This window comes from Lepisosteus platostomus, chromosome 24 (genome assembly GCF_059453375.1).
Source record: "Lepisosteus platostomus isolate fLepPlt1 chromosome 24, fLepPlt1.hap1, whole genome shotgun sequence".
Taxonomy (NCBI): Eukaryota; Metazoa; Chordata; class Actinopteri; order Semionotiformes; family Lepisosteidae; genus Lepisosteus; species Lepisosteus platostomus.
This window is the reverse complement of record NC_142634.1, coordinates 8,857,094-8,868,840: the sequence shown is the minus strand read 5'-3', so window position 1 is coordinate 8,868,840 and position 11,747 is coordinate 8,857,094. Positions and strand designations below refer to the sequence as shown.

General features: G+C 35.6%; 1 protein-coding gene across 1 annotated transcript; it reads left to right on the top strand.

Moving 5' to 3' along the window:
* The first annotated feature begins 96 nt into the window (after positions 1–96).
* On the top strand, positions 97–7,479 carry hscb (HscB mitochondrial iron-sulfur cluster cochaperone). Its single transcript, XM_088618782.1, has 6 exons — positions 97–599; positions 1,167–1,263; positions 3,509–3,598; positions 4,501–4,645; positions 5,571–5,618; positions 6,152–7,479. The coding sequence occupies exons 1-6, from the start codon at positions 190–192 to the stop codon at positions 6,244–6,246; spliced, it is 885 nt and encodes a 294-aa protein (XP_088474908.1). The 5' UTR covers positions 97–189; the 3' UTR covers positions 6,247–7,479.
* The last annotated feature ends 4,268 nt before the right edge of the window (positions 7,480–11,747 follow it).

The following is an 11,747-nucleotide window of genomic DNA, read 5'->3' as shown; positions in this document are numbered from 1 at the left end:
AAATTTAAATTAATGCATGTAAATACCAAAGTATTAATACTGCATATTTACTTTTAAACAATTTTATGTTTTATATATCCAACCGGAAATAATTCTGATGCTTCCTGTTTTCTTCCCTACCCACCTCCTCCTCTTACGAGAGGTGAAGGCAGTACCGGCATGCATGGACATTGACTTAAAGGAAAAACAATGCTGATATTAAACAGGTTACGATTTGCCAGCTCACTCCGTAGAGTTTGTGGCCTAGGGCTCTATGTTGGAAATGATCAGTCTGTCTTAAAACATCTACCTTCCACGTCTGGCTGTGAAGCTTTCGTAACGGCGTTCACCTTGAATGGCTCGGGCAGCTGCCGTTCTTCTGGAGTCTGTTCAAAAACATTGCATTTTTTGGAGCGCTTCAAATCAAATCAGTTCCCAGCCACATCGCTCTTGAAACGTCGATGCGGTATGATTTCCAGGACTTTTTGCACGGTTTTGAAAAAACTACACTGTTGGAAATGCGAGGCACCACTGCAGACGCCTCCTGCGTTCTTCTGCCCGGCTTGCCTTGTCATCCAGCCACTTGATGAAAACATCAACTTCTTCGACATCATGGACTGGTGAGAAGGAATCTGGTCTGTGTGGCACCCTAAGTAGTTTGTCCACTTGAGCAGTTTCGATCTCAGGTGTCTGCGTTGGCTGACAAAAATTGTTTTCAGCGAGATCCCTCTGATATGCTAAAGTTACACATGGTTTTGTAACCTTAATGGGTTGCCATATATTTATTAAACGTTAACTGCATAAAACAGCTTTGCATTTCTTAAAACGTTTTAATTCTTAGAGAGGTCTTATAAATATTGCTATTAAGAATCCTAGTTCAGGTGGGTAACTGCGTCAGTATGCGCAGGTTGCAAAGGAACAAGTAATAGGTTTATTCCATGCTGAAAAGAGGAGAGAGACAACACAACGTTTTGGCTGTGGAGCCTTCTTCACGTGTGAGGCTCCATGGCCGAAACGTTGTGTTGTCTTTCTTCTCTTTTCAGCATGGAATAAACGTAATACTTGTTCCATTAAGAATCCTGTACATGCTAGTTGACTTTTTACATCTGCAGCATTTATTGCTCGACTATCATCAGATGTTGGTGTTAGTGCACCTGGTGTTAATAAACCTTTATGCACTGTTTTAGTGAAATATCCTTTGCTTTGGATGTTCGGAAGTTACAGAAAAGGTACATGCATCTTCAGCGTTCTCTTCACCCTGATAATTTCAGCCAGAAAACGCAGGTAAGCAATGCAGCTTCCAGGAGTATGGCACGATTTCTGCAATTCGTTCTTAAACGGGAAAAACGTTGTTGTGTCACTGTGTAGACTTGTACTTCCACTGTCCACAGCTTGTTTCTGTTCAGCATCTGTACAAGTCCAATGAATAGAATCAAAACCCAGTGAACTATGGACTGGTGTTTTTTTTTATCAAATATAATTTTGCATTTCTGGTATAGTCTGTAAGTGAAGGTTCACCAGCCTCCATAGCGTGCGTGCACCTGCCAACTCTAATGTCTCCAGACATTTTTAAAAATAATCGTTCAAACTACAAAAAAGTCAGTCTCGAATAGCAGTGGAATTACATGGCAGAAATGGCAGGAGTAACACTTAGGCTCCTGCAAATAGACTGAGTGTATCTGAGTACTGAGTACTTTGTAGTCTGGTCTGAGGATTTTGGAATTTCACATTGCAATGCAGTAGTGTTGGATATGGAGACTATTCATGTCTAAAAATAAAGACTTTGCTTTAAAAATAAATGGCTTGTCTGATTCCATTTAACTTAAGTGATATGATGTGAAATGTGTTTGGCTTGCAGAAGAGTCTGTTTGATACAATATGGTGCGTATTAAAGACAAGGACAAAGAGTGCTGGGGATTAGCATGGTAGAGTATTAAACTTTCTCCCAAAGCACTTTCTGTTACTCTGCACCACTTTAAAGAATTATCAGGAAAAAGTGAAAATTTGGCTTGTAATGCTATTTCAAGCCCCCAGGAAAACATGCAGCTTCATCTGCCTGCTGCTGATTGTTCACCATATTTAACCATATGGAGCGGCACTGACTAATTAATGCTTTTGGATATTGAGGTCCTAGGAGCAGACTGACTCTGGAGATGATCCAGTCTACAGATCAGTTTTAAATGAGGGGCTTGACTGACTGTTGGTGTTTTGTGTAGCATGATGTATGGCTATAACATAGAAATCGGCCACTTTTAATTCTCATTGATTCCCATTGGCTGCATAAGCCTGGTATGCCCCTCTGTTGCTGAGCCGTTTTACCTTCAACTTGTCTTCCAAACATGAGATGGTTTTTCAGTTATTTCCTTTTACATGTTTCATACACACCAGCTTCTGTTGTTGGATTCAAAACATTCAGCTATTCCAAGCATGACAAGACCTTTAAAAAATCTAATTTTCTTACACTCAGGACCTGGCAAGTGTAAAATTAGCCTATTCAGATGCATTCATAAAATGGCAAGCAGATCTGAATGCCAAGGTTTGGCTGTAGGTTTACAAAAGTACTGCATAATCCCACATTGACATTAATGTAGTTGTTTCATAACTGGACTGAGTTGCATCTAAACAGTAGGTAATACACATGTACAGATCTGGTCCCCAATGTTGTGTTAATTTGTGTGAATATAATAGACCTTTTTTTTTAAATGCTCAAGGCACTTTGAAGCACTGTTTAGGTAATCGTAACTTTTTTTGTACCTAATTTCATGTTATTATTTATGATGTAATTGATAAATGACCAGCTGTGTTGTAGCTTTTACCACGGATCAGCATAAAGCGGTTTACAGCTGCTTCTGTAATACTTTGTATACTTATTGTGAAGGTTTTGAAAATTTGGTCCAGGAAAATAGTAGCTTGCTATGGTACCTTTGTCTAAATAGTTTATTGATCTCCAGTATTAGCTTCAACAACATGGCTTGGTACCAAACCTCCACAAAAATTGGTGTAAAAAGCCTCTCCTGTTTTCAGCCATAAATACACTTTTTCATGAGCAGCTTGTAGTTGTGCCCTTTTGTGCTTATTTTACTCTTGAGCATAAAGTAATCTTCTGGGCTGACCTTGTCAGCACCTTTCAGGTTTGTGAATACGTTTTTCATGCTTGGCCTCAAGACTGAAGCCGTTTAGTCCCAGATATGTGTGGACCTTCAGTTTTTTCTACATTATTTTTTTAATGAAAATGAGAGGCATTTCATATTAAGAGTTATCAAGTGCTTTTTAACCTTTGGTACGTTCAAGCACATTCTGCCTGTCAGAACTAGTAACTTTCCTTTCACAAATAATTTATTATATCACATCATCAGATCATATTAAGTATGCTACATTGAACACTGACGGAAAGGGAAAAAAATTACTTTTGGGGAAAATAAAGTCTTATGATTGCCCTGTGAGATTTCTGGAACATGTGCTGTAATAAATAGCATGCAGGGTCTTTATTGATTACTTCCTGGAAGTTATTTTGTGATGTCTCTTACAGCAGGAGCAGGAATACTCTGAAAGTCAGTCTGCCCTGGTTAACAGAGCATACAGGACTTTACTTAAGCCTCTCAGTCGTGGGCTTTATATGGTAAGTATCAGTCCTGTCAAATTGGCAGTGACAATGATACAGTACATAGATAAGTTCAAAATATTGCCATTACTTTTTGCATACAGTGAGAGAACTGACAGATGAAAACCAGTTATTGAACTAAGCCAACTCCTTGACAGGTGTTAACTTACAATATTACAATCTTCAGTGTTTTCCTTTTTAACATTTGTGACATTAATGCAGTAATAAATGTTGCGTAATAATTTACACAAGCCTGGGAATGTATACAGGTGTTGATGTTTCAGCATTTATACATTTCAGTCTAACCAATAAAAGGGAGTATTAAATGAATCAATTAGCATTAATGGGAAAATAATTGCATATATTTTTAAATGCAAATGTTAAATGTTAAAATCTATTTATACCATGTAAATATGTTGAAAATGAATGATGTCAGTTCTCTAATGTTTTCCAGTCATCTGGCAGTTTCACAAAACATCGTAAAGTTTGTAGAAGCTTCTGGAAATCACTTGTTACTAAAGTAATCCCCTCCACAGGTCAAAGGTGGGGTCACAAAATACTGATTGCTGGGGTTTGACTACAATTAAACATAATGCAACTATTTTTATATGTTCTTTGTAAGATAGAGGTCTGAAAGTCATACAATACTTTGTTTTTCTCAAGAACTATATAAAATGTACACCTAAATTTTCATACAAAATCAGCTGTTAGTTACATTTTTTTGAGGCTATGTATAAATTTGGAAGTGAATACATACAGTATCTTAGGACACTTGGCTTGATTTTACCAGGATAAATAAAGACATTGGACTTTCAGTAATTTTCATTCAGAATACCACACCGTTTTTCACTAGTTTAAAGATTACCTGCATTCGTCAATTTGAGTATGTGGGGAAAAAAAAACTCTTCATTTCTCCTTAGCTGGAACTTGAAGGGATGACACTGGAGGGAGACCCTGGTTGTGGGTTGAGCCTAGAGTTTCTCCAGGATATCCTGGAGATAAGTGAAAGACTGGCTGAAACACAAAGTCAAGAAGAAGCCAGTGACATCTGGCATTTCGTCAGAGGTAAAATGATGCGTCTTGGTGCTTTGTATTAGTTTTTAACACGAACTGTTAGTTTTTCTCTGAAATTTTAACTGAAGTGGTAGTTGTCTTTGAAAGGAACTATAGTTATAATACATTCTTCAATATTTTAAATAATTGTAGTTCATAAACAGCAGAATTATCACCTCTGGCAGAGTCTTCCTTCTGCTCTAAGAAATATACATTATTTATAAAGTGCCAAAATGCATTACTTTAAGTAAGTGCTCAAACAAGATAGAAAATTGACCCTGTGCATGAAGTATGGTGATATTTATTATCAGACAGTCAGATTATGTACATTTCATGTTTATCTGTACTGGACATTACAAATAAACACACAGCCTTTATAGCTATATAGTGTGTCCCAGCAGCTGAGTTTTCACAAGATTAGCACAGTGTTCCTATCATCATTCTGCACATATATTTTTCATAATGCTGATGCAAAACTGAGTGATCTATCTTTGCTTAAATATATTATCTGCATATTCAGACATTCAATCTGTCCATCATATTAATTTATTATAGGCACTTTATAAGCTAAAATTTTGCAAAGTGCTTTACATTTTTAAACTGCTGAAAGAGCTGTTCTAATTTGATGTAAACAAGATTGGACTCTTAGATGTATTATTTATGATTCCAACATCATTACATAATATTATCCATATATAATTCAAACTGCTAAATGTGAGAAACGCAATCTTTATATTAAGTGTTGATATCTCCATTGTAGGTGTATATTGTTGCGTTATGTTAATGTCACATTGCTTTCCACTGGTGTGTTTACTTCAATTGAACTATAGTCGCTTTTAAAATATTTTTTTCGTTGTTTGTGTCTAGTTTGTATGCACCTTTATAATGAATGCAATGATAGCTTGAATTGTAAAATGTACTTTTTTGCCCTGAATAGGTAAATTGGAAAACCTGATTGGAGAAATTAATAAATCTTTCAGCGAAGGTACTGTACTAAATCTATATTATTTTCTTTGATGCACTATTGAATGTAGTTCCCCATGTGTAATTAGAAATTATTTTTTTTGTTATTTGATAGCTGAGGATATGTGAGGTGTGACAATTTAGAAATATGTACATCCCACTTAACATTTCTGAGATTTACAGTATGCAAGAACAATTTTGATTTTCTAAGGTTATAAATCTCTAAGACTATATCTCAAGTCATCAGGGCAACTGTGTGGAGCTGTGGTAAAGTCTGTGGACTCTTAACAGGAAAGAAGATTGTGGTTCAAATCGCAGTACTGCTATTTTACCCTTGACCAAAGCACTTCACTCAGAATGTTCCAGGAAAAATGTCTAGCTGTATAAATGAAAGTCACTTTTGATAAAAGCACCAGCCAAATTCTTCACAATAATCACTTGCTCTTGGGCAGTCTGGAATTGATACAGTGGCATTCAGTACTACATTCACATGTAGTATCACAATATCGTATGGTCAGGAATGATGGAGTGATAAATGTGTGTTCTTTATTTCAGGAGACCTTAACAGAGCAAAGGTGCTTTTGGCTGAAATGAAGTATTTTGCTAACATTGAGGAAAAAGTGAAAGATAAAGTTTCTCAGATCCAATGATGGCCTTTCAATTTCGGGCTCCAGAATGGATGTACCTCTTCAGACTTATATTTTGTTAACAAACTTGGACAAGAGTATGTATATATTTTTAAAATGGAAGAAAAGCAATTCTTTTTTTAAGTGTATAGCCCAGGTGGCTAATATTTTAAGTAATGTTTATAAAGACACTGACACTAGGAAGTAAAAAAATTGCACTTTTTGGATGAATTGTGTCTGGAATGGAGACAGAGATTGCCGACTCTCAAAACCAATGGCCAAGTGTGTTAACTGCTTTGACCTAAATTAATAAATGGTATATATTTTTGCAGCGTGTTAAACCAAAAATATACAAATTAAGAGTGCATAAATCGAGAAATGCTTGTTTTTTCTAAAAGTTGACAGAGTTATCTTGGATTGTGTACTGTACATTTTAATGATGAAGATGGAAAGATATACCAGCACATTAATGGACAATTGTCTTTCATGGGGGATGCTTTCAAATAGGTAAAACTTATCAGTGGCACATACAGTGAGTACGAATGTACGAATGTTCTTTTGTGTTACATAGCTGTGAAATTGTCGTGTGGTCTGAAATCCTTCATGTAACTTCCTTCTTTATTTCTTTTGATATGTAAACCTGCATATCGCTGTACTAAATGTATAGCTGACAGTTCAAATGTGTGGTTGTTTAATTTCTTTTATGCATTCTGCATATTGTTTTAGTAGTGGCATATTAGGGGTATTTATTGAATCTGAGAAATATGTTAATAAAAATCATTTAAACATTTTAATCTGTTTGGGGACCATCAACAAATGGACATTTTGTAACGTGAATTTGGACCATCTGGTAAATCCCTGCCTGAAATCTGCTCATTTGTGAAACATGTTATGGTTCTGGTTTTCTTTTTTTTATATCTCTTTTCTTCCTGGTAATTTTCTGTTCTTCTAAAGCAGAACCTCCCACTAATGCCTTCACTTCTACTAGACAGGATGTTGTGTAATGTAAAATTTCGCATGTTAAAGTCTTCCTGTTGAAGCTGTTGAAGACATTTTATGAAGCTGGCTGCCTTAAATATTATCTTTTGCCTTGATGAGACACTGCTGAGGTTGTACGAAAAGCACAAGCCAAAGCAATAGCCAATGGGTATGTCTGTTGTTAGTCATTGATAACAGGTGTTATGCTTTTACATTGTATATGAAAATGTGTACTGTTTCTGTTCCACTGTTAGATTTGATAAATGGCCATTTCCTGCACATAGGTCTAGCTTTTAATTTAACAGGGAAAATCAGACCTTTTCAAGAAAAGTAATGCAGTAAGAGGCAAGCAAGTGATCCGTATGAAGAACCACATCTAAGAAATGTTCATTATAGACATCAAAGATCTGTACAGGTGATGCATAACCACCAGAACGCATATTTAAAACTACTGAGTAATGATATGTGTTTGAAAATAAGGAATTAGACCAAATTAGCACATCCATTCCAGGAGAAATATTAACACTATGGCAGTGTGCCCAGACAGACAGAAAAGAATGGGTTTGCTGTTAACTATGAAAATTTGCAAATATTAAATCAACTTTGAATAATCCTACTCTGTTTAAACATGCCTTCTTAAAAGATTAATGCAAGAAAAGCTTGGAATGCAAATGTACTGTAGATTTATGCTAAGAATTGAAGGAAACAACAGATTAGACTTAATTTATAATTACTGCAGTTGTCTAATACATTGTCTGTCTCATACTCGCCACCGTAATCTCATGAATATTTTGACCTCAAACATTTTCACCTTCACTATGACTAGTTTTAAAGAGTCCACTTTATTGGAATCCATGAAATATAAAATGGATTTATGACCCTAGGCACAGGGATAAAATATGAACAACAGCCTTTAATTTATTAAAAAATCTGTTTTTGAATATTGTAGACCTCAAGTTCTGAAAACTGTTAGCTAATGCTTAAATTTCATTAGCTTTTGTTAGATTGTTGATTACCTACAGCACAAAGGGAACTTTGTTAATATTTATTCTGCCTAAAACAACAAGCAGTAGCAAGTTTAATAAAGCCGATCACATGACGGTATCCACCATTAAGTTACAGTTTTACTGGAGTTCTACAATCAACAGTTACTTTCATATTATGCTCTTTATGTCTGTTAAAGTGGAATAAGTATGTATAAAATCAAAAACTACTTCATGTTTAATGAGATCATTTGATAGCCTTATTATATCGCACAGATTCACTTTTAAATAAAGTGAGATTTGGACATGAACCAAATAATTAAATACCACTCTGACTGAAACATGTTCAATCTTGTAGTTTCTGACAGAACCGCTGCAGGGGAATTAGGTATACATTCAATTATTTTCTTCTTTCATCTAACCTGTATTTCAGAATATTAATATGCCTCTTAGGTATGACTTTAAGAAATGTAAAAAAAAGATAAATGCCTTATTTAGGCTGTAGAGGGAAGCATATCACTTAGTAATACACCATAGTGGCAGATTGAAGTGAAAAGACTGGAAATAAGGGAAATTCTGAATACAAAAATTAGAATCTTGTTACATAAATGTTCAGCACATTCTTAGCTGATATTTTAAATCCTAGAAAGTCATGGTGAAGAATGATTTTCAGATTTTTATGCCTTTGTCAATAGATGTTGTAGTAATAATTTATCTGATGCTTTTATCCAGAGCTTGCAGAGGCTAAATAGTGAATTAGATTTCAAAAGCTGCTTATAACAGGTTTTTTAAAGGATTTTCTGAAAGACAGGTTAGTCCAGCAATTTAGTTACCTATCTTAAGCACAGCTGTATATACAGCAAGAGACAGAATAAAGATTGAAGCATTGCATTCATAAATTGTGTAAATGTTGATAATGAAGGGGAATTTGTTAATTTTCATTCACAGAAAAATTATATGAATATATGACATTTTTCTTCACCTTGTTTTGCTAATACACAGCACAATAAACTGCTTAATGGATTAAATACTACATCAATCAAGACCTTATTGTATTATATTACATTCAACATGTAGGTTTAACCTCTTTTTGACCAAAACCTATACAGTAGAGGAACCATATGTGAATGACTTTTATATTTTACGGTTTGGGATCTGTGCTTCTTTGAAAAGCCCCAGTCTTCGTGAATATTATTTATTGTGAAAATGGAGATTGTTATGCTTTTGGGATTTGTGTTAACATGTTAGCACAGCTGTTGTCGATTTTGTTAAAGCAAAAGAAAAGACCTTTTCATGAGAAAATAATTAAAACAAGGCCATTTAGAGCAATAGCACTTCTTTAAGGTGCTGGAATGTTCTGCAAAAATGTAAACCTAATGGAACCAAAAGGGAGTAAGCTGTTGGTATCTGGGTCTGAGTGATCCTAAACAGACAATTTCTTTTGTAGGGAACTCTCGTCTGAGTGCCTAGCCAGGAAAGGAGACAAAGAGCAGAAGGGCTGCAGTAAGAGCTGCATTCTTATTAATTATTCATCAGCTAATCGGAAAATATCTTCCTATGATATGATTCTCAATTTAAACAAAAGCATAATTAAGACATTCTTTAACTATTGTTCTCCTCTAGGACGCTTTTGACCTATATATGTAGCACGCCCTGTCTAGGTGAGTAGACTCAGATAAAAAATAAACAGGAATTGAATTGAATTAATAAAAAAACACTTTGAATTGAACTGCAAAGACCTTTGTTCTGTAAAGCACTTAGAGAAGACCTTGGTAACATTTCACATTAAGGATACTGTAGAAATGTGTTGTAGTTACACATGGAGAAAGGACTACATTGCTTTGTAGTTACACAAAGTTTTATGCAGACATCCAGTGCAAATCATGTGTGATTTAATTTCTTTAAGTGGTATATGCAACCACACAATTATCAAGGTTACATTATGTCTAAGCAAATAAGTACAGCTGTTACAGATGTGAAATACATTTTAACTGTGTAACACTATGTGATTGTATTTGTGAATGAATATCCATGTAATTACTTTATTAATGTACTGGAATTAGCAAATTAGGTGACAGGGCTCGTAAGGAACATACCCTATCATGTTTGACATTAGAGAGCCTTGTTTTGCACATTGCTCCATCTTCTTCTCTTTACCAGATCTTAATTACTTACTAGGAAATTTAACACATACATTTTTTTTTGGCTGTCGTGACAAACATTTGACCACATCTGTTGCTTCAGTAGCTATAGTTTAAACCCTCAAATACAGACAAACCTTGTCAATTAGTTACAGTTGCATGTTCATATTTAAAGAACAAGCTATGAAATTTAAAATGGTTGCTGAGGCATCAAAAGCATGAAGGATAAATAAAGGTAACTGTATGCAAAGAGTGTTACATTCTCTGCATCAATAAGTAACAGCAAGTGTTTTGTAAGAAATGATGCAGTTTGGAATTCAGTTGCTTTTTGCTTGCAACCAAAGAATTGAATTAATTTAAAATTTAACAGTCATTAGTCATACAAATAGGGCAGAATGTGTTATAGCGCTGGGGGAAACAGGCTTTGTGCATTTCAGGTGTCTGAATGAATTATCTTTTTTATGCTTTTTGGGGAATAGATGAGTACACGCATTCAATTCCCTCTAAATTCCCTTTTTGTAATGTGTAAGGGAATAAGGAGGAAAATATGAACTTGAGGAAGAAAATAGGCAGTAGCATTAGGATGCACAGACTGTAGTTTAGGAGATAACCACTGGGAAATTCTTCTGAATAGATGATTAATTGTTAGTCTCCACTGGGTCAATCAAATAACATCAACATCTCACTGTATAATTATCTGTTTTAGAAAATTATCATATAAAGTATATCTGTAAAACACATATATCTGGATATGCTTAAGGCATGAACGCATGTGCAGGCACCTCTCTGCAGGGTCAGATTAATCCATCTCATTCCTTTGACCCTTTTCAAAGTGCAATATTGAAGGATGCCGAAACTGATCCCACCTCACAATCTCACCCATGATTCATATTGAGGGGAAAAAAAACATCTACAGTTTGCGCCTTAAAAAATAGTTCTCCTCCTTGACAACATTCTGTTAGGACCCTGAGGAGTCAGCTACAGCTAGAGAGGGTGTACTGTGAAGCAGTGTCCCATGCAATGAAAGAAGTGGAAAGCCTGTTCTTTACCAAGGAAACCCTATCCATCTGACTCTCTTGTCGTTTACAGAACATATCTTATTGCTAGTAAGGATTCCTCAGTTCAGACATACCAATTAACTACATCAGCATGTGTGGAAGGGTACCAGAGCACCTGATGACAACCAAAGTGAACTCACTCCAGGGTCTTTAACAAACGTGATGGTTTCTGGTTTCCCACCTGGCTTCCTGGAACCTCAGTAGAATCAGACAGAGCCTGTTCTCAAGGAGCGTTGAAGGCACAAGGTTGCAGTGTCATGGTTAATGTGCCTCTTTAGTATTGCTTGAAAAGCCAGTTACAGTACCTCCAGAGTGGCAACTAGGGGGTGGAAGTCCCCATTCATGAGAAAGGAGACCAGATGGTA